General features: G+C 38.3%; 1 protein-coding gene across 1 annotated transcript in view; it reads left to right on the top strand.

Annotated features, from left to right (window-relative positions):
• frmd3 (FERM domain containing 3) overlaps positions 1-24427 on the top strand; it is a 44547-nt gene that overhangs the window by 1171 nt on the left and 18949 nt on the right. The window contains exons 2-6 of the mRNA XM_054611273.1: positions 12823-12927; positions 14016-14058; positions 18177-18258; positions 21589-21686; positions 23526-23649. Coding sequence (XP_054467248.1) covers positions 12823-12927; positions 14016-14058; positions 18177-18258; positions 21589-21686; positions 23526-23649 — 452 coding nt within the window. The remainder of the gene's footprint in view (positions 1-12822; positions 12928-14015; positions 14059-18176; positions 18259-21588; positions 21687-23525; positions 23650-24427) is intronic.

The following is a 24427-nucleotide window of genomic DNA, read 5'->3' on the forward strand; positions in this document are numbered from 1 at the left end:
TGATGAAGATGTGCCCAATGACTTTACAATATCATGATCTGCCGTCTGCTAAAGTTCCAGCCAGTGGGGTCCGACTTTGAGCAAATGAGTTGCGTTGTTACCTTTCCAGAGCTGCAGCACTGAACATGTCGTTTTCTGATAATTTATCCGGGTTTAGCTGGTTGCATTAACTGTCTGTCAGTGTTTCTGACCAGATTTGGATTAGTAATGCAGGATCAACTTAAGGCACCAATGAACTCATGCACAACACTCCACCTTAAAACTTCAGTCCAACCAACTAAAACTGACGAATAAAACCTGACAGCAGGCTTTAACAATTTCCCTTTGGGATCTAATTTTGAACCTTTGGGGCTGCCTGAACAAAGGAAAACATAAGTTTCCCTGTGATTCCACAAACAAATTAGATCCTGTGTGGCTCCTGGGCCCCTCCAGGCCTAAGCTGCAGCTGCTGCCAGAGAGATAAAAGTAAAACTCTGTTAACCTGCCAACTTATGACGCATTATTATAGAGCTCATACGTGTTTAATAAAGAACAGTGCATAAAAATGTGTGCAATGCTCAACAGCATATTAACACTATTTGTATTAAATCCTATTCTGTCTCCAGAATTGCACCAAATCTTTATCTTGTTGATGTCCCGGTGAGTTGAGAAGACAGTGAGTGAACGCAGCTTGTCTCATCCTGAGCCACCTGCAGAGGAGGTTGTAAGCTGCCTCTGCCCTGTTGTCCGACCCTGAAACACCGAAAACACTCTGCATGTCAAACTAACCGTCTCGCTGCTCTCCTACATGTAGCCAATCAATGATTTATAAAACACCATAAAGGGCACTGAGAGAGACGGAAGGAGAGGTTGTGTCTGTGTATTTGTGTTGCAGCCCTCACATCTAAACCTGCGTGCTTCTATGTCTCTGAGCGCACAAAAGTGTGTTAAAGTCTGTGTACACGTCTGAAAACATCAGAGTGGGGCTTTTCACCAAGATATGCAAGAGATTGTGGAAGTGTGTAGTGCTTTTGTGTGTCTGTTTGTGCACGATAAGGAAATGGACATTTATATTTCTAGCTGACTGCCTTTTCCAGCACTTTTTTTAATGGCTTTGTGTTCCGGTGCTGAGCTGCTCCTTCCTACATATTTCATGACAGCCTGTGCTCCTCATGCTACACTTCTGCTGCTCAACAACGGCCCTTCTCCTCTTTCCACTCCGCGGAGAATTCCATCTCTTACTTTGCCTGTTGTTTTTTCCCCCTGCATTATCCCTTCTGTCTTTCTTATTTTGTCTGTGCTGCTTTTCTTCATTATGCTGAATAAGTAGGTCAGGATGGATGCTAAAGACAACACTGGATTGATTGCCATCATGAAGATAATTTGATTTAAATGTTCTTTAATTGTGCATATGAACAAATGCGGCATAACTGAATAGTTTGCTTGAAGTGAGTCGTCGATGACCTTGTTTCCTTAATCTTTACTTTGCATAAAACCTGGGTGCATTAGCCAGGTCCTCATTGGGAATGGCACTTCATGGATTAAATTAAGACTCTAAAATATCTTGAAATGCAACAAACAATAAGTGTTGTTATTTTTAAGGCAAGTGACTATATGGAATTTTGCCTAAAATAATTAATGAAGATTGATAGCAGGAATGATCACACATGTCTCATTACTGCAAAGTAGAAATATAAACACCTTTCAAGAAGAAGGCAGTTCAAACTTTGCAGAAGACATTAAAGAAATTAAGGCAAGATATAGGTATAAGAATCACAAGATTTAATAAAAAAAGACGTATAAATATGGTATTAAGAGTGAAAGAGAAGGTAAAATAAGCAGTTCAATGCAGAAGTTTTAAAAGAAGTGTTGGAGCAGACCTCACATGTTCTTGGAGTTTGTTCCAGGAGATGACAATTTTTCTAGTCAAATTTTGACATCAAGATTTCAAATTTGTAAAAAGTCAATGCTAGAGAAGTGATGTCTTCTGGATATGGTAAGAGGTAAAGATGTATTTACTTTCACATTGCACACAGAGTGATGTGCAGACCACAGTGAGTGTCAATGCAAAGTTAAAACGTTATTACAATAAATAAATAAATAAATAGAGAACATAACATGTTCACACATCATGTTTACAGAATATCTTGTAGCAAATATATTCGTTCACATCAATCTAACACAAGAATGTTAAGTATCCTTTTTCGATCAAATTCTGTATTCTTTCATATCAACCTAATTTCAAACACATAAGGCTTAAGGAAGTATAAAAAAGCAAAATGATATTTAAGTTGTTTACTCTGACTCACACAGCTTGACAGCAGAATGAATATAAGGCAGGTAGAAAGTGTGTGTGTGTGTGTGTGTGTGTGTGTGTGTGTGTGTGTGTGTGTGTGTGTGTGTGTGTGTGTGTGTGTGTGTGTGTGTGTGTGTGTGTGTGTGTGTAATAATTCTCTGCTCCACTTTTAGCTTCGTATTTACCACCTTTTCCTCACTTTCTATTTTTACATCTCTCATCTATATCTCCTTCCTCCCCCCTCCTCTCTATCTAATTCATTCCACCCTCCTCCTTCTCTGTGACACATCATGTTTAATTAAGGGAGATCACTGTTCTTCATGAGGCCAACATCAGTCAGCTGTCAGCGATGCGCCACACCACGAGTGTGTGTGTGTGCCTATATGTGTGTGTGTGTTCGGAGAGTGGGCTTAACCATTGCTCACATGCATGAAAGATTTAAAAGTAGCCACTGAGCCAAAGTTCCGCAATTACGGACATTAATTCAACACACTGAGCCAGAAATGACTACTTGGTCCAAATATAGCTTGCCATAACTTGAACTTTTGAATTCTTGCAATATATCCTGCTGATTGCTCTGTTTCTATTCCAGTGGAAGTCACCGCATTGATACATTACAGTGTATTTAAAGAAGAATACGGATGATAGTATTGTTTTTCACTGTATATGCCTTTTACTTGGTCAAAGTGGTGTGTGTGTGTGTAGCAGAGGTGGTGTCGACCTTTTCGGCTATCGGCTCTGTGTGTCTGTTAGTGATTCTCAGGCAGTGCTTTTGTTTTGGCTGGTAGGCATTCTTTGAAACAAGTTATAAATAGCTTCAGTTTTCTATTCTTATCCCGCTTGCCAGCGCCTCTTTGATGCTCCTCCGAAGATGACTAAAGAGAAATAATCCTTTTTCTGACTTGTGCTCGCGCAACTGGGAGGAGGCAGAGGGAGATGAGACGGTGGGATAGATGGGAGGAGGGAAACATCAAAAGAGATGGATGAGGGGGAACGAGAGAGAGAAAGATGGTTGATAAGACAAAATATACGATGACATGGTTGGTCACATTACACAAGCTGAGAGGATGACGGCAGCAAATCAACAGGGTGTAGGAAGGAGTGGGAGAGGAAACAAGGTGGAGCAGCTGAGGGAAAAACAGATTACTGTAATCAGATTAAAACATGAAACAGATTTGAAAAGAGACTGGCAGACTGGGGAGGTTTTGAAAAAATGAAGACAATCTGGAGAAAAAGAGGAAAGGGTAAACCAGAAAAGGTAGAAAGTGTAAAAGCGGCCAAATGTTGAAAGAAAAGTAAGTTCAAAGAGGTGGAAATTGTCAAAGAATGAACCTCAGAGAAGAGAAAGTAAGAGGTCAGACACGGTACTGATTGATAGTCATGCAAGGACACTTCGGCATACTACTTACTCACTATCACCATGCTGGGTTAAATGAACAATTGCACACATACTATATTTAGAATACGATATTTTCAGGCATCATGCACAAATTTGACATCTATACCTACTTATTTTAATAATGAGCAGATAAACTACCGGCTCATAGTTAAATTTATGCACGTAGGGATTTATATTGAGCACAGAATACATTGTCATTTGTTAGAATTTTCTATGTGAGTCAAGAGATTTGCGTTTACTCCCCTCACTCTATTTTACTGCTGTTTCAGAATTTGGTTAAAAAAAAATAATTATATTTTAAAGAAAATATTTTAAACAAGATGTGACCTTTCTTCAGCATGGTTGATATAAGTCCCTTTTGGTTTTACTCCTCTTTTTCAATCAATAAATTGTTTGTGTTTTCTGATGTCAATAGTCTGTTCAAAACAGCCGAGCCAGCTGCTGGAGGTAACAAGTTTGACATAATTGAATAAAATGTTCTTTATTTCATCAGGATAATCCACTCAGCATCAATATTGCATTGAGTCCTGAGCGGATATATTGAAAATAAATGATGGAACAATTAAAACATATCAAACTGTAATAATCTACACAGTCATGCTTGTTTTTTTCATGTATTTTCAATAAACAGAAGGCTTCCACGCAACCTTCCACCACATTGTATTTATTTATTTCAACCACATCTGCATTTCTATCTTTATTTAAACCTTTAGAATGTAAGTAGATAAACAAAAAACTGTAGGTTTGTGTGACTTTTCTTCTTTTCCTGTAGGATTTAAACACCATTCCATATTTCTTTTAAACATCAGAAAAAATGAGAGTTAGCCAGTGGCTAGCAAATACAGATACAAACACACAAATTTGACCAAATAACATGCAAATAAGCAAACAAACACATGAACTCATAGGTTATTTTTTCATGGATTGTTTGTTTGCCTCAATATTCTAAACATCTGGCAGTGCAAAGATAAGAGAGCTGCTTTAATGCAACCACAATGTGCACACACTCATATCAGCAGCGTTGCGGTGACAGTCAGCATCATCATCCTCATCGTCATCATCGCACTTTCTCTCTCCTGCCATCCTGTGAGTTAGTGTCCATCTGTACAGAGCGAGAGTGATGGAGATCCTTTATAATAGAAACGGGTTCTAGTCCATATATTTATAATTTATGGCTCTAACTCTATAAGCTTATTAGGATGTGTGGCCAGCCATGACCATGGGTTCACATGACAGGCTTTATATCATGTGTGTTAATTTGTGCAGGCCTGTGTGCAAACGTATGTGTGTATGTGAGCATCTCTGCAGTATTAGAGGTGATGATACAGTAATAGTTTTTTTCTCCTTCCACACTGGGACAAGGTCACTGTCACAGGGTTCATATGTAAATGAGAAATCGTTATATCACAGTACATTAGTGTTCCTGAAATGATCATCTGTTTAAACTTTATCCCATGTAAACCAACAAAAATGCTAATGATAGACATCAACATTTGCTTGAGGAAATGAGTACTTATCCCTTGTAAGTAAAGGAAGTAAGATTTAGTTCATTAGCACTATTCATTTCAACATAAGTTACATAGTGGTTTATAATTTTAAATTATTTGCACACCATATCAACGAGGCAGGATAGTGACAGACACAAGAAAATAAAAAAATTGGCTTAAAACAAAAATAACAAGAAAACAAAAACTAAATTGGCAAAATCATCAGTGAAGAGGTCTGAGGAGGTAAAATAAAGCCATGACCAAACATCAGCATGCTTATATGCTCACACTGACAATGCTTTCATGCTCATGTTTAGCAGGTATGATGTTCACCATAATCATTATCGTAATTTAGCGGGTGGGCATGCTTATTATTACTTACTTAAAGAAAAGCTGAGGACGATGAGATTATCATTCGTTTTGCAGCTATTTGGTCCTAAACCAAAGTATTAAATATTTGAACATTCATGAGGAAAACTCAGAGGATCACCCAAAGTTATTGCAAGTCATTCAGAGGGGAACCTGAATATATGTAGCAAATTTCATGCCAATCCGTCCAATAGTTGTTGAGATGAATATGAACCCAATGGTGGTATTACAGTAGGGTTTCTCAACGTTTTGTAACTGAGGCCCACTTCAGACTGTTAAAAAAATGAAATCAAGGAAAAGCTGTATTAGAGGACAAGCTAGGCAATCACTAGAGTCAGTAGGATTCCTCCTCTGGGGACCACGAATGTCTTTCATGGCACTTGTTGAAATATTTCAGTCTGGACTACATTGGTGTAGAGACCAACATTGCAATCTATAGAGCCATGCATGGATAAAAAATGTCACTTGAAGTCGTTGACCTAATTGTAAAAGGTAACATATCCCAACGTTTATAAAATATAGGAAAATTTAAAAGGATAAAGGATTTTTTTTCCTCATGCCATGTCTGTAGCTCTGGGGCAAGAGTCCATTACTGTTGTGGGTCAGTGGTTGAAGAGGTTAAACCCAACATACTCTGTTGTGCAGCTCATGAGATCAATACTACACTGGAGCTGTGTGGGTTTCCCTTTGAGATATGACTTCATTCCTTGTCTCTTCACACTGCTTCACTCAATTTTTCCCTGTCAGATCTAAAACAAAGACAGTCTAGATTTACTAATCAAACATTTACTCATAAATAATGTGATGGAAGGAGGTTATTACAGAGAGGGACGGTGGTGGTGAGTTCAAGCATCTCTTTCCAAAGATTTCTCTCCTTAACATAAATTGGATTGCTTCCATAATTCAGCTCCCTGACTGGAAGTGTTTGATCTTCTTACTTCCAATCTTGTAGTCAGTGTAGCCTCAGAGGATGATTTGTATGTGAGTCCTGCCAGTGTAGCTTACTTTTAAAAATGTTTTCAAGATATTACCGTCCTCGCTTTCCCCACTTTTTTTACTAGCTGTCTAATCATTAAAATGGTCAAAAATAGCCTTTTAAAACCAATTGACTCTCTGGCGAGCCATCAGAAACTCATGCTGTGCAGCCAAACATCGTTGAAAACCACAGAACGTCATTTTAATATGTAATAGAGTCCTAAAGTTTCCAAAGATACCAAATACATCAGGTTGATTCTTGGTGATTGTTTTATCATGTAGCGTCAATGAAAAATTGGAACAAGCCAAACACAATACATATTTATGATTTGTGGATTTTTTCCAACAATGATGAGAAATAGAAAGAGAAGAGGTTTTAACTCCCATTTTCAACTTTGATGCTCTGCATTGCTTTTCCTTTCAGCCTGCGTCCGGCACATTGATTTGTCTCTGTTGCATCCTGGTCAAGCCGCTGGATCGATGCATTCATTGGCTCGCTTCGGGGTTGAGTTTTTGGTGGTAAATAGAAACTGGCTTTAGAAATATTGGCACTGTTAAAAATAGGAGGACAATGTTGTTGTCACACATGCACAAAAGCCTGATTACACACTCATCCTAATTGGAAAATAAATCAGCAAATTGGTCCACTAGTGTCGCTTATTTCAATTTCCCTAAGGAGTGGCTACAGTGACAACAGAGAAAAAAGACACAAATTAGTGAATCATTTGTCTTAAGGCAGCCACTTTGCTTTAAATTGATTTGTGTGAAGGTAAAAAGGGCCATATCATTGTTTTTAAAGTCCCACTACTCTATTTCTCCTCCTTCACTCCCTCCCGGTTTGTGCAGATTGGAGTATGTGTTGGTTTCTTCATGCAGGGATTGCAGGAATTTAACGCTCTTTCCCCTTACAGCGTTTTTAGCTCAGCCAATTAGGTATGCCGTGTCAAGAAATGAGCCGATACGGACCAGTCATAATTGAGCTGGCATGCATATTAATTAAACAACAAGCGTGTTTAAATGGGCCAGGGCACCCAGGGTCCTAGTGCTTGACTCGTAGTGGTCAAAGAGTCACGATCGGACCAGACCTGATTTAGACCTAATGGGTATTGTTTTTATGACATGCAAGACCTTATTGAGAATAAAGAATAACACTCATTTAACAGAGAATATACTATCTGTTTATTTAAAATGATAACTTGCATTTTACATATCAGTGGACAACTATTTTGGTTAGATCAACATCAACAACATGTATCACAATTTAGAAGGTATTTTCCATCACCCTCAAAGTTGCCACTCTTTACTCCTCCTAATCGAACATGGTGTATGTATGTAGCTATATGTCCATGCATGATTTGCATGACCTGAACCAACATTTTTATTGTCAGTTACATGTTCTGTATTCTTTATTTCCCATTTTTATTTTCTGGTTTCTTCTTACTGGTGTTTTCAGCGGCAGTAGTTTTCAGAAAAAAGAAAACTCTATAAACCCATTGTACACGACCTGCTCCGCACCAAACAGCAAGCGGAGTAGCAAGTGAGCGAGATGGAGCATTAAGCAGCTACAGTCAGACATTTTTCCTCAGTAGTTGGTAGAGACCAAAACAGAGCTAAAAGAGAGTGAACATTGGACTTACATTCACAACTCCAAATTAATGAAAATGTTTTTCAGTAACTTTTGGATGTGTTTATAACTGTTTGCTAACAAGTTCACCATATCAACTTAGTGATAATGTGTCCATGGTGTGTTTCCCCTGCCAGTGGACAAAAAAAAATCTGACAATTAAACGACTTTCTGGTTTTTCAGTGGGAAAGAGATTTATCTTTCGGAGAAAAAATATTCTTAGTTTTGTGATGCTAAGTTAAATTATGCGTCTTCAATTATTACAGTCCACAGTTGGTTTGGCATTGCGCACTATCAAGGTCAAAACTTACTTGAAGTCAGTAAGTTTACTAGATGTTCTCGGGAATTTACAGAGATGCAGGAATAAATAATTGATTCCATGCGTGTTTTTATACTCAATATGCTGATGGTTTCCTTTTTTTTTTTTTAAGCTTTTCTTTGCCTGGTCTGCTTTTGGTGGCTTTATGTAGAAAAAATGGTAGAGGATAGTCAGACACACTTGAACATACACGTCAAAGTGCACTTTGCTTCTGCTAAACTGAATACACTCCACTCTGAGGCTCTATTTAAAGTGTGTGGATGTGTCTGTGTGTTCAAGCGAGGCAGAGAGAGGAGCACTTTGCTGTCATTAGGTGAGATCATGTAGAGACGGGGTGACCAGGTTAATTTTTAATGCCCAGCCTTTGGATATATAAAATATGTATTCAGTCCTTGTTGGACATGACATAGACCCTTTATATCTCTCTTCCTCTCTGCCTTGTTCACCTGAGTCAATCTTCCAGTCTCTCTTTTAGTCACTCCTTTTGTAGCTCAGTCTTTGCCTACTCTCTCCTCCATCCTCTCGCTGTGTTTGGCCCTGGTTCACTCTCTGTCTGGTCTTCTCTCTTGGCATCAGTCCGCCTCCCTTTTCCCAACGAGTGTCTGCCCTGTGAAAATGACAGAGGAAAGGTGTTGTTTGATGATCTGGCCAGAAAAGGCTCGCAGCGTGACTGTTTTCATTCTGCCTCTGCTATTTTTCTCCTCCCTCAGTGTGTGTGTGTGTGTGTGTTCCTGTCTGTTTACTCTTCAGATTTAACAGCTTAGTAACACTGTTGTCACGGATCAGCTGAAAATCCTAAAAAGATGTAGACAGACAAACCCCCCCACACAGCTACACCCACAGGGACACCACTTGATTTACAGCTTACTACTCAAAGTGATATAACAGTAAACCTGAACCAGCCAATAGGGACACACTGTCTCTGAGATCACTGAAAGCTGATTGTTGCCGTGGTGATGTAACAAAGGTCACTTGGGACGTCCACCTAGCTGGGCTGTTGATGTTTTTGAAAACTGTGTTGGCAACTAATCAATCACTCATTACAACAAAAAAAGCAATTACGTTACTTTGTTAATTTCTGACCAGCAAAAGTAATAAGTTATATTAAAGTTTTGTGCCTTTTAAAACTTTAAATCATCCGCACATGCATGTCACATATTATTTTCATGTGTAGAAATTGAAAACATGACATTATGACAGACAGTCTTTCAAATATAAAAAAAATTAAAAATACTACTTGTTATTTCAAAGGTAATCACTGGTTACTGTATAGTAACTATGCAATCCTGTTTGTGTCTGGCAGCCTACAGTAGATTGCAGAACAACTGGGGATGGTGTTTAATTAAATATTGATATGATAATGTGCGCTGTGTAGTGTGTTTGTGTCGTTAGCCTATATATGAACTCCTTCTGTGTATTGTATACAGTGTACTCCTTTTATTTTAAATAATTTTTTAGTCTGTTGCATTGACCTGAAATTATGTTTGTCCCGCTTGGATTGGTGTGTAACATAAAGCCGCTGTGTTGATGCTGGTGTTGTGGACAGTCAACGTATGCGGTTTGTACTCACTGAGACGTTTCTGTTTTTATTATTTTTGAGTGGCTGCTGTGACATTTACATGATCTGTCAACATCTACAGTATACTGCAATTACTGCACATAACAAGATTGTTTACTGAGAAATGGAGCATGATTCACCAAGAAATGCATTGCAAAGATTGCCTCGGTGAGAGGTTGCCAACACAACATATGCACAGAATTTCATGTTTGTGTAAGATGACTGAGGTGGCTGAACAGGGTAATTTAAGGTGCTTTTCAGGGTTGAGTGGCTTTAAGGGTTTAGATGCTGTAGAACAGGTACTTATACTATCCGTAAAAAAGTTGTCACTTTAAGATTTTTTACTTTTTATTCAACACAAAAGAGAAGCAGTTGGTTTGAAGAGTTGCAGTAGATTTTGGAGAAGAGAAAGATTGGAAAGTTAAAGGCCAACCTCAGATTGCATATCATTAAGAGAGATCAATTAATCAATATTTAGTGAGGTTGGCAACTATTTGACAATAAGCTCCAGTGACTTAATACATCTTCATGAGTCCATCCGTGAAGATAGGAAAGAGGACAAGTGTAGACGCTTCTGGTGGTCAGGTAAAGCCAGCAGGTGGAAGATGGAAATTCTTAGTTAAACCTCCCCAAACATCCTGAAGTTAATTGTGGTGATGGGGGAGGTGTCAGCAAAAATGAAAACAAAGAGAACTGAAAGCTAAATGTGTGTGAAAAAATATCAAGCTCCAATTAACTTGAGATTGAGATGTATTTCTGCTATCACGCTGGGTATGAGTGTTGTTATAACTGAACAAAGTGCACTTAAATTTGACATGGTGAACTGAGTGGGCCTGTTACCGAGGTTCAAGCCTTTGGATTGATGAACTGCCAGCCCGGCAGGAGTGCTGGAAGTGTCCTTTTGCCGTAATCATTCAACTGCACAGTCAGCTGCTGTCAATAAATAACCCTATGCGGCGTATCAGATGCAGATGTCTGCACAAAGACTTAGCAAACACAGCTAATGACTCAGGCTAATGCCCTTAGCTTGCATGTGGATTGGGACCCAAACATACCAAACATTGCTGAAATGGCAGCCATTTGATAGAAGAGAAAAACATCAGGGATGTTGGACAAGTTTCTGCCTGATTCTCAATCATTTCCATTCAAAGAAGACTAAGATCTTAGATTATATAAATAGTGGATGTAGTCACCATGATGTGACCCCCATTGGTTTGTGGACTGTTGTTCTGTAGGCCTAGAATTTGGCAATTTGACCATCGCCATCTTGGTTTTTGGCTGACACCATCATGTTTTTTTTGCAGTGACACAAGAAGGTGGGCCGAGCGCTGAACAAGACATTTTTAGGCATCCGAAGATGTTAAAATTAACTTTCATGAACTGAAAATACACTATGAAAGGGTTAAAAATGTAATACAAAAAAACGGGGAACTTCGAGACCGGACAATGTCGTGGTAAGCGACTTGCAAATCACAAGGTAGCATAACCCTAAAGCATACCCTGCTTTATCATCTATTTTACTCTAGAAGGGATCATCATTTTACTAAATGAACATCCTGTTTTATTGAAGAAGACTTGAAACTAGCCATTGAGACCATAGAATAACGTTTACAATGTTTAAGTAGGGTCATTTTCTCATAGACTTCTATACAATCAGACCTCTTCTTGTAACCAGAGGAGTCGCCCCCTGATGGCGCGTAGAAAGAAGGAAGCCTAGAGCAGTTTGGCATTGCCTTATTTTTTCAGGCACCTTGAATGTAAGAGAAGTGTGTAAAAAAAATGCTTCAAAGTCAATAAAGACAATCAGGACATGTTCTTCCTGCAGTTTAAAGAATGTCTGGGACACAACCAGCCATGATAAGTCTTTGTTTGTACAGTTAAGTATGTAAAAGTAGTGATCTGTTGCTATGGAGACGCATCATGATTTTATGGCATCCTGACATTAGTGCCGATTGGTAGTAATACATATTTAGGCCAAAGACAAAGCTGTGTTGTGTGTGTTTATGTGTAAGTCCTTGTGTGTGTATCCAGTGGTGAATAAATCACAACAAGGGCAAACAGATGATTTCCAACTGAATCAATCAGTCGTGCTTAACTGAGCACTGAATCCACCTCCATCAGTAGGTTATAGAGCACTTACATGACCAAAACACACACATACACACACTTAATCACATGTCTTGAGGTATTCTGTGATCCTATAAATTGGCAATTTAGTAATATTGAATTTTTAGTCAATAGGTTAGGAAGGTGAAAATGGAGTGTATTTGTTCAGAGATAGGAGAAACACATGTGCAGCATCCATACGTATGTGTATATTTTTTTATAAATGTGTGTGTGCACACATGGTTGCACCTTATTTACACCTAAAAGTGTAGTTTTGTGATCAGCTACATAGACTTAAACATGACAATACTTGGGTGCGTCTGTGTGTGATGAGAAAATATTGACTATAGGGCAGGTAATAAATGCAGAGTGATTATTGATCTCTCTGTGTTCATCAACTTATTGACTTTATTTACTGGCATGTTAGGAGGCTGTGTCTGAAAAATTACACAAAATGATATATTGTTGCCAAGAGATCTAAAAGTTATTGACATATATGTTTCACCCTCATACAACTACATGTACATCACGGGAAAATCACCCAAGAGGGGATTGTTTGCTATGATAAAGGGATGCAGCTGTGAGGTTTATAGGATTTATTATTATCAGCATGGATGGAAACTTTGCTTGGATGAAAGTAAAAGAAACCGACTGTTCCCAAAATATGCCATTAAATTCTAACTTGATTTGTGTGTTTTATGTCTTTACAGAGAGACACCAAAGGACAGTTCCTGCTGGACCATGTGTGTAACCACTACAACCTACTTGAAAAAGACTACTTTGGTATTCGATATGTGGACCCTGAGAAACAGAGGGTAACTATCACACATGCACAGTTGCAGAACAACCTGAGTGAGTGAACAAAGATATGCAGTTTGAAAATCTGTAAAACAGAGAAAGAGACAAATCCTCACAATTTTAAAAGCTGGAATTACTTTTCTTGGTTAATTTAACTGATTAATTTACTGGTTATTGATCAACGAGTAATTGTTTTGGTGTTTGAACAGAAGACTGCAGTTTCATGATTTTATCTTGAGGCAAAAGTTGTTGTAAAACTGTATATTTTCCAATATTTTTCAAGTTTGTTTGTTTAGAGTTTTCATAAAACATTGCAATGAAAATAAATATTAAAATGAATACAAGTTGTATTATCCCTCTGGGCACGTTTGAAGCATCTCAAGCACAATCTTCTTATCAACACATTTATGCACACTTTCTTTTTCAAATGGCTGCACAAAAAGACAGCAGAAGAACACAATTAAAGAAACTAATGATCACAACCACTAACAGGACACTGCTCTACCAGCCAAAGTGTTGTTGATTGTTGGATATAAATCAGGAGTCAATCATTACATTATATTACAAGTTCAAGTGACAAATAATAACAAAATCTGTCTCCATATTTCAAACAGCCCACACACAGAAGGAGCAGATGCTTTGTCTCAGCAGAAGCTCAGGGGGCCTCAAGCTGCATTTAAAATGCTTAATGAGAAAGGAATAACAACAACAGGTGTTTCAACACAAACACCATGAGTACAGTAGAGTGCAGTAAAGATAACATTACAATAGAATAATGGCATTAGTGAAGTTTTTTTCTTCTTGGATGGGTGCAGTTGTTTCAACCACTTTATGTTTTAATAGATTTGGATAAAATATCCAAATGTGCCAAAGGTATGTAGAGTAAAAAAGTTGCAATCCTTGAAATGTACATTTAAATTTGACGTTGCCTCAATTTGCTGAGTTCGAGCTTGACCAATATGTCGAACACCAAATACAAGAAGAGATTTTTGATTTGGAATTTAAATTGCAACATAATCTTTCCTTAAAAATCTTATTTAATAGTTATTTGAGGGTGACTTTGGTCTTCTCTCTCTCTCTCTCTCTCTCTCTCTCTGTCTCTCAGCACTGGCTGGAGCCCAACAAGCCCGTGGTGAGGCAGATGAAGTGTAAGTGTCACTTTTGATCCCTTTGTGTTTTTCTGTGAGTTGATTGTGAGTGTACACAACAACGAACAAGACAAACAGACAATACCACAGGGACTCTGACACATACAGGGTCATGACAGCATGCACGCAACAGTGTTAAAGCCACTGGATATTCAGACAATTAAAAAACAACCCATCAGACATCACCGTGTACCCTATTTAATGGGACATTCATCATGTGTGGTAAAAAAGGAAATAAAAAGTGTATATACATTTGTTTTTTTACAATGTGCAAATAGCATTAAGGACATGTACTGGTATACAAGTTTTAGGGCCTTATCAGCGACTTTATCCCCAGGACACATCGCTCACATTACCACTCACCATGAGTAGTGACAGAGCAGACAACACCACAGGCAGACAAACAGAGACAGACAGAGTGACAAGTGGCCTATTTGGAAATTAACTAACAGATAAAGTGAAATACAAAGACATTGAAGGGGAACACAAACCAGCGGGTAGACATCTCAGTCATCAAACAAGTAAACAGTCCACCTTCAAGGACATACAAGTTAACCAGTGAGAAGTTTCATGGATAATGTGAAACTGAATGGATGCTGATGTAAATGATTTAACTCCATGAGCCTATACCTGCTACATACAGCAACACAGAGCGTACTGACTGTTGTTGACCATCACCAATGAAAGGATGGAGATCTTATCTGAAACCCAGTAAATTGGATTCTTCTCCAGAGGTGTTTTTTTCCAACAGTTTGTTGGAGTCGGGCGTCTTCTTGCATCTCTCTCACAGGTTGCATTTGATTTCCCTTTCCCTACTGATGTTTGCCTCTAATATGTCTCATTTTAGATAAGATCCTTTTAGAGAAATCCTTTTTACTCCACTTTATTTGTGTGATAGCTTAAGTCACTCGTTATATTGCAGATTTAGATTATTAATACAAAAATATATCAAGCAATAGTTTCTGATATATTATAATAGGTTCAGCTACCCAGCATTATATAAAGTAATAAAAACTCCACCTTTACCAGCTGCAACATTAAAGTGATTTACACATAAGTGATTCAACAATTATAATTCAGAAATAAAATATATATGAATCTGAAAATGGGCCATTGTTTATAAGGAGTACCTTTACTTTTGGTACTTTAAGTATATTGTGATGATAATGCTTTTTCACTCTAGTCTAGATTTTGAATGCAGGACTTTTACTTATATTTGTACACCATTGTCCAATGGCCAAGTGAAAGATCTTTACTCCTTTTTCTTCCACCACTGACTTTGACTCAAGTAATGAAACAGCTGTCACACACGCACACTTGCAGAACAACCAAAGCAGCGGTGTGGTTGTTTAGTCCATAAAATGTGTTTTAAAAAAAGCCCAGAGTGATGTTTTTAATTTGCTTCTTCTGAACAGCTGATCAGTGTAGTATCAAAAATGCTGATGTAAAATCACAATGCAGTGAAGTGTGAGAAGCAAATGTTTTTTTTTACCTTTCTGGAAAGGAGCTGTAGTAGCGGAAGGAACAAGGGAAGATAAATCTGCCTTTGCTTCCTAAAATATTTATTCAACCACCTTGTAGCAATAAGCAAACATTTTATTTGTAATCCAATGCACCTTGGTTTCCTCAACCTTTTCTTTCATGATTTGAAATTGAAATCTATTCTAGAAAGATTGTCTCGTCATTCTAATGGACTGATGCCAAATCCGGATTGTCTTCTGTTGGAACTGGTGCTTTACTGCTACGAGCATCACAATGAGAACAGTGTCAATAACTTGTGCGATCAGCAAAAACATATCTGGAGTCAGCCAACCCTTTTAATGATTGTCCTGCTCTTTCTGTCCTGCTATAAATTAATGAAGTTGCTGTTAGTGGCGCTCTGCTTCATCAGAGAATGTGCGCGAGGGCAGGAGGGGGGAGGACGAAGAGATGGAGGAAGAGGGAAAGAGGGGGGAAACGAGTGATAAAGAGGAAATGTGTGGGGGCTAATTCAGAGGGGTGGAGAGAGGAGACAGTGATAGATAATCTAGCTAAAGAAAGAAGTCAGATTAGGGAGGAAAAGAGAGAGAAATGAGGAGTTTTGAGAGACACTGTTGGAGATGAGAGAGGCTGAAGAAAGAAAAAGAGATGAGACAGAGGGATGGAGGACGAGTGCTGAATAGATCTGACTCGTACTGACACATCATTTCTCCCTGTGGCAGCATTTACCTTCAAATTAGGATGCATGGCTTGTGATTTATTTTCTATTTGTGCGTCTAAGCTTACATGCATATGCGTCACATCATGTGTGCGCATACTGTTGTGCCAATTCACTTTCCCCTGAAAACATTATTTTTTTGTTTCTTTTCTTTTTTTTATAAAGCCTTTTGGTCCCTTAAGCCCCGGTAAAAGGCAGCTCAAATTCTTTGAGCGCGGGTGGGAGGATTGCGTCTTTCATATTGCTCAGCATGTATAATGTAGATGTGTGCTGTTTTTCATAGCTAGATAATACCGCAGAGGAATCCCGCCATTAAAGGCAGAGTGGTGAGGGCACTCTGTAAAGATTTCTGGTCCCACGTTAGATGACGCTCACTTTCTTCCTCCTCTTCTGCCATTTCCTTTTTTCCGGCTTAGTTTATAGTTGAAGTTAAAGTGTTGACTGCTCATAACACATAAATGTGCTTGTCATTTGTAGACAATTGAACTGCCAATATCATGATCAAGACCTGGAAATGAAATCTTACTTTACAGTCATTGATGAAAGACACATAAGATACAATTACCTTTCACTTCAACAGTCACATTTGAACCATAAGACTATAACTTTTGGCATGGACCCTTTGGTGGGAACTTCATCCTGCCTCATTCATGACACTGGAACACAATGTCATGAATGAGGCAGGATGAACTTCCCATCCCCAAATCCCATTACTGTACCACAAGCAGCCTTGGTGAGAGCTCCCCGTCATTTTGGAATCAAACTTCATATATGTTCTTCAATAAATTCTCCGTATGAGTTTATGAGAGATTTTTCCAAAGTCCTTTCTGGTTCTTTACTGTACTGTTTGAGTTGCAAATTGTAACTGTGAAATAAATAATACCAGAAATACTTAATAGATTCAACACAATATCATTTTTGTTTACACCATTTTTTCCCCAAACTTCAGTTTTGTTTTGCTTTTCCCCTAAAATCCCCCCAGTTGTTAATCCCCAGCGCCCCATTGTCTAGTTTTCTTCCACTCTACATACATACAAGCACCAGTAAGAGCCAGTAAGCATTTTATTGGTACCTGATTCATACGACAAAACTTCACTGTAAATGGTTAAAAAAATTAATCGGATTTACAGGAAATGGGATGCAAACAGCTCTCATAACCTTACTGTTCCAACTGACAACTTCAACTTTTAATGTTAGCATGCGTGTGCATGAATTTGTGCACACATTATTTGTGCAGATCAGTGAGACCCCGCGAGACAGTTTAGGATACTGCTGTCGTTTGATCCGTGCACCACATCATTGAGTGTATGCGTTTGTGTGTTTGTGTAAACTTACGTAAGTGTGTGTATGTATGTTACCATGCCTATTAAAATATCATTCAAAGCTCAAATTCTCTCAAGCAGCAACTACAGACACACACACACACACATACACAGTCAGAAATGAAATGCTTCAGAATTAAGATCAAAGGAAAAGACAAGCTGAAGTGAGGCACTTTGTGTGTGTTTGTGTTGTGTGTGTGTGTGTGTGTGTGTGTGTGTGTGTGTGTGTGTGTGTGTGTGTGTGTGTGTGTGTGTGTGTGTGTGTGTGTGTGTGTGTGTGTGTGTGTGTGTGTGTGTGGGGGTGATGACTAATTACTGTTATATCAAATGACTAATCAGTATTAGAGGCATACCCTGATTTCTTTTTTTGTCTCTAACTTCTTTTTCTCCTCAGTTTTACATAATCCTCATTGCTCTGCTCCTCTTCTGTCCTGCACTCGTTCATTTATCTCTCTTCTCTCCTTTTTCCTCTCCTCTCTCAAAAACTTCATCTTTCTCTTCTGCTTTCTCAAACTACTTTCTGTCTCCACTCTTTCCTTCAAAACTCATTTTCTTAGCTAAATTCATCTTTATTTTAAACTGTCTTCTCTTGTTTTCAGCAGCTCAGCAGCCGTACACGATGTGTTTCCGGGTCAAGTTTTATCCCAACGAGCCAATGAAAATCAAGGAGGAGCTCACCAAGTAAGATCTAACACACATTCAATCTATGGTTTATGAGTGATAAAGGGAGAGATGGAGAGAATGGGTAAAAACTTGACATGCCTCTCTCTTCAGAGCAGCTTTATTATATGTTTAGGCATATTAACTTAATTTCTATAGCTTGATCGTACAGCAGTTTAAGAGCTATGGGAATGGTTCAAAAAATATCCCACATAGTGGTTTATTGTCTCAGTGACCTTTGGTTGGTTTCTTACACTATCCCAAGCCTGTTGAATGAATATTAATACCATTTATGTCAGTCACATCCAAAAAAAAAAAAAAAAAGTATTTTGAAATGCAGTAGTGTTTTGTTGTCATTAAGAAAATGTAAGATCCCGGCACATAATATCGGAGTTTTGCCACCACAATTCTGGTTGTTGGATTATCTTATTTTCACCAAAAGGCAAGGATCTATTTTCATCTCTTTCTTTAGAAAATATATTCTTTCTAAATAGATTCATAATTATACAGGGGTTTGATCAGGCGCTAATGAATTTGGCAACATGTGCTGACTGTGATTTCATGCGAATATGCAACTTTTGTACCATCCAACAAAGTAATTTTCCTGTGTGTAATTACTGAGTGTCTGGCCATCACCTTCTTTCAGTAGTAACCTACATTGTGATATATTGCACCGCAGATGCATTTATGCACTTCATTAAAAAAACCTGTGTTTGGTAGAGGTGATTTTAAAAAACACATTTTTGATTTAAGAAGTTGCTGTAACTTGTGGAGTCACTGGTTAGTTTATACAAACTTTAATGATCCTCCTCCTCACATGCACACACACACCTTCTCTCAGGCAGGGATGCTCACTCAGCAGGGACTCTGACAGGGACTGTTTGCGAGTTCTTCATCCCATCTGAGCTGTCATGTCCAGCTCTCTCTCGTCCCTGCTTTTCCATCTTTCTCTCTTCCAGATCTCTACACTCATTTTTTATCCCTAAGGTGTCTCCTCACTCCCTTCTGTCGGTCCCTCTCTCTCCTCCTTCTTCCTCCCTGCTATCACAGCCCACTCTGCTCCCTCAGGTGTCTCTCCACATCTCTCCTCTCATATTGGCATAGCTCCCTGTACTCAACTTGTATAACTTGAAGCTGTTTTTGTGCATCACTATGTCATTAAAAGCTTGCCCTCCTTTTCTCTCTGTTTCTCAGCTTCCCACTTCATTGAGTTGTCCTTCAGTTTCTTAAATGTCTCTCTAGATCTTTTATTTATCGTCCCTTTTTGAACTTACTCTCTTGCATTTAAACATTTGAAAGGACTGCATGTCTATGTGTTCATTTATTTTCACCAGCTTGTCTTCAAGAAAAAGCAAACCTCATCTCTGTGTCCTCATGGAGCACCATTTCACTACATTGCTACTGATGAGTGCGGGGTGAATATCAAAGTCGAGCTGAGTTTCGAAGGTTCACAAGGAGCTGCAGTCAGTGAGGACATCCAATGAAGTGCTCAATATCAAGTTTTGGGGGAGGGATTTTTTCCCATCATGAAAATCCCCAAAACTATTATGCTAATGTGTGCATGCTGCATATGCTCCAGTTTACAGGATGTTATTTGAAGCCATTTTCCTCTTCAACTATTTCTCCCCTAGATGAAAAACCAACAACCCAGTTCTATTAATAATCACATTCATATGAGGTGATACGTCATCAGTGCTAAGGTAGAGAGTAATGTACTACTTATGTACTGACGATATAGTAGAAAGTGAATTTAAAAATTGTCAGCATTAAATGTATTGAAAGGTTTTAATTAAACGTTGAAAACTTATATTTTCTTTTGGCATTGAGGTTGAAAAAACACTTTCAATGTATATATGGCTTTTTTTTGATAGAGTTAAGCATTAGCTCAGCTGTTAAAGTGTACTGCGTGGACGTAACCTGCTCGGTGATCCCACGGTGTGCTGTCAAAACACTGCTGACCTACACAAATTAAACTTCATGCAGTAAATCAGAAGAGTTAATATAAAACCACAGTGTTGGAGAAGTAGAGACAAATGTTTAAAGAAGATGTTTTTTTACAAAGTATGTTGCAGGGACATAAAAGAGCATAAATGAAAAGAACAAACAGGTTTGGAATATGGAATGAATTTATGAGGCTTAAAGTTTTGTACTCATTATGACAGCTGATATTTTTATACTGTATCAATTTACAGAGGAGTTACAGATGATGGACTTCCTGTTACATAAATCTAGAGGAGTGTAAAAGATGGGGCAGCTGTGGCACATGAGGTAGAGCGCTTGACCCGCAACCACAAGGTCGGTGGCTCGAACCCCTCTACAGGCAACATGCCGAGGTGCCCTTGAGCGAGATACCTAACCCACTGCTCCTCCGGGATGGGTCAAATGCAGAGAACCGAATTTCCCCATTGTGGGACTAATAAAGGCTTAATTAAGATACTGTAACTGTAGGATCGGAACAAGAGTTCGTAGAAGGAAGTAGAAGATGAGAAGACAGAAAGAAGAGATATTGCTGCATGCAACAAAGACAGTAGAGAATAATTCAATTAAACACAAATGAGAACGTCAGGTAGATAAAGATAGCTGAGTTTTTAGGCCAATTTATAGAACCTGCATGCGGCTTCAGACCACCTATATAAATAAAACTGTTAAGCTACAGCAGCAGGCTTTTCGCATCGTTCAATCTTTAATGCTTCTCTTTTGCGACTTGTGTTAGAAAACAAGTTTACTGAGTCAGCTGACTGTGTGGATGGCTGAAACTCACCTGTAACCATGGCATCTCATGTCCCTACAGTTTCCGCATCACTGTCATTTCTTGTCTCCTTGGTAACACAAGACAAATCAGCATGTTAGCAGCATTCCTGAACTTGCCTCCATTAAAGCCGTTTCCATAGTAACTACAGAACCAGTCACTGCTGTAATGGTAGTTGTTTCCATAGCAATGCTCTCTTAAATTGTCATGGTAACACAGCTAGATAATCATGAGACTGTATTGGTTTTATGAAATTTATTGTTAACCATCTGGAACAATTTAATGTTGAGATAACGTGATGTTATGATGATGAGACACAACAATACCAATTACTGTACGGCCTTTGTAACATCCTGGCTCATTTTACAAAATAAATACTAAATGAACACACATGATTGCAGTAAGGATAACCAATGACACACATCCACATGAAATCTTCTACATATTTCTTCAGTAGTGCAGACATTTTGATGCTATACACTTCCTTGCTGTGGACCAAATACAGTTTCTATTTGAGTATTATATATAAAGCACATTCAGGCTAAGTGACATTGTCAGTTTCTCTTTCTTAATAACTGCGTCTGTTGTGTCTGTGTTTCCAGGTATCTTCTGTACCTCCAGCTGAAGAGAGATGTCTACCATGGTCGTCTCCTCTGTCCTTTTGCTGAAGCTGCATATCTTGGAGCCTGCATCATACAGGGTGAGGCCAGTTTAAATGTATAGATAGTGAACGGACAGCAACAGTTGAATTATTTTTATATTTAAGATGTAAATATGGATATGAGCAGGTTTTTGCTGTTTCTGTTTCCTAGCTTTACTGCATTTGCAATAACTTGTAAGAACTAGAATTGTGCAATTAACAAACGTTGTACATGACATTAGTGTTTGCCCCTGGCAGATTCATAATGCTTGTAATTGTTTAATTCTGTATTTTTTATATTAATCCAGTTTAGTCCTGCAATTACACTGGAAGTCACTGTAGAATTAGGGGTCCGTTATGGTAAACTAGCCTGCTAGTCCTTTCTAAGTGTAGCCTATTACTTTGTTTTATTCATATACTGGATACATGGATGTGTTTTACAGTTAGCTAGTAGCCTATGCAGTTATTTACTCTAACGTTTTTAGCATTAAGTGTTTTAATTTGAGGTAGACTATCTTTTGTTAATATTGTGAAATGTAATAAATCATCCAATTTTAAAGTAGGCGACCTTATTTTAAAGCACTCTCATTATAATGTACAGCTTCAGATTGGATTTACAAATGCACCCCTAGATTGTTTTGGTGTGATGTTTGGAAATAAATAGTAATACAGTTAAGAGAGTTTATTTTGGGATGAACTGTCCCTTTAACGCTTAATAAAACTAGGTTATGTCTGAAGGAAGAGATCCATTTGTCTGTTCTCTGCTTCTTTAGCTGGATTGAGTCATCACACTGATGTTGTAACCCTACATTTTAAAACGAAGCAAGAAGTATATTGACCGCTTGGAAAAGGAATAAGAACATTTCTTTACTTCAGTTAATTAGCATTAACAGTTTAATATTGAGCCACTTGCTTTAATATGGATTACTAGTGGAATTAACTGAGCTGTATGATATAAATGAACCCCTCTAGCTGATACACAAATCTCTGAACTGTGTAAACACTCTGATTGGCTCATATCCCCAGAGAGCAGAGCGTGACTGGCTGAGTTATCTCGACCTAGAGAGTGTCTGCAGCATATCATTGGCTGCTCTGATTGAACAAGGGCAGGTCCCTGTCCCACTTTGTCCCGGTGTTGATTACAGAGCTGGAGAATAGGTTGAGGATTACTGTTTAATTAAACTCCAGGCAAGTTTCAGATTTAACCTTCATTGTGACTGCTAATTAAGAACGGATTTGAAAGAGAAATTAGTGTATGTTAGGACTTTGTTGTGGATTCAATAAGGGACATATTTATCTATCAGGGCAATCTCAGCTTCTTATGAGTAAATTATCCTGTGGAAATAAAAAATATTTTAAAAAGTTCTGTATTTCAGCTTTAGTCAGGGCATGAGCAACCAGTTTATATGCTGATGATACAAATATCTTAAATTGGATTCTAAAGGAATAGTTTTTATTCTCTTTCTGGCAGAGACTTAGATGAGAAGAACGATACAACTCTCACATCTCTTTGCTGAATGCAAGGCTACTCACAAACAACTAGTTAGCTTAGCATAAAGACTGGAAACTGGGAGAGGCAGCTAGCTGTTTCCCAGTTTCCAGTCTTTATGTTAATCTAATATAAGCTAAGCAAAGCTAAGCTAACGGACTGATGACTCCAGCTCCATATTAACCGTACAGACAGGAGAGTAATATCAATCCTCTGATCTAACTCTCCACCATGAAGGATATCAATGTATTTCCCAAAATGTTATGGTTAATTGACTACATTTATATATCATGTTGAATTCAAATTGCTTGTAAGTGTTGAATTGTTATGTTACATATACACCTAAACTCTAAACTGCTCTAAACCCGATTGTAGACGATTGTCACACTGACATCACCCTCTGTTTCCAGCTGAGCTCGGGGACTACGACCCAGAGGAGCACCCGTCAGACTATATCAGAGACTTCAAGCTGTTCCCTAAACAGTCCCTCAAACTGGAGAGGAAGATTATTGAAATACACAAGAATGAGCTCAGGTAGAACAACTGTGTGCGCATGTGTTTGTGTGTGTGTGTCTACTGGGGTTGTTTGTTGTCTGAAGCTGCATCCTTGTTATCAGTTTACTGATAGATTTTGGTGACAGGCGTGGATGCTCACTCTTGTGATCTGTGTTTTCAAAAACAGGCTGTGGAGACAATTTTCTACTGCAGACAACAGAGCGTTGTCTGTTGTTCTGGCTAGAGACCAAATTTGATGATACCCAGAGATTTGTGGTGCATTGTATGCAGAAGATATTTCAGTTTAAAGCAAATATAAACTGAAATGAATTTGCAGAGGAATGAGCATGAATTATTTATTCACAGTTAAGTTTTGAAACCTTGCTGGCTACTACAGGATTTGCAGAATTTACATTTTTATTTAGATCAACATGGATGGAGTAAAATGAGCTGGATGTATGTGATTAGAAGCTCCTGAAAACTCACACTAAATAGCTATAAACTGTGGACTTTACTCTCCTCCTTTAACAAGAGAAGTTGGTTATGGAATAAAATGCAATATTTAAATAAAACTGAATTAAAAAAGCAGGAGACTAATGCATGCAGAGGTTGTTGCATAAATATAATGATGAAAGTAATTAAGATTAAAATATGTTCAAGCTCATAAGTGATGTTGTTGGGTTTGTGACCGTCACACTTGCAGCAATTATTGAAACATCAAAGACAATTCCTTCATTTCCCACAGCGAAGAGGCAGATGATGCCAAGTGCCCTCTGTCTGCCCCATTGGGTCAGACTGACAGGATTAAGAGCATGTA

This window comes from Anoplopoma fimbria, chromosome 13 (assembly GCF_027596085.1).
Source record: "Anoplopoma fimbria isolate UVic2021 breed Golden Eagle Sablefish chromosome 13, Afim_UVic_2022, whole genome shotgun sequence".
In the NCBI taxonomy this organism is placed as follows: domain Eukaryota; kingdom Metazoa; phylum Chordata; class Actinopteri; order Perciformes; family Anoplopomatidae; genus Anoplopoma; species Anoplopoma fimbria.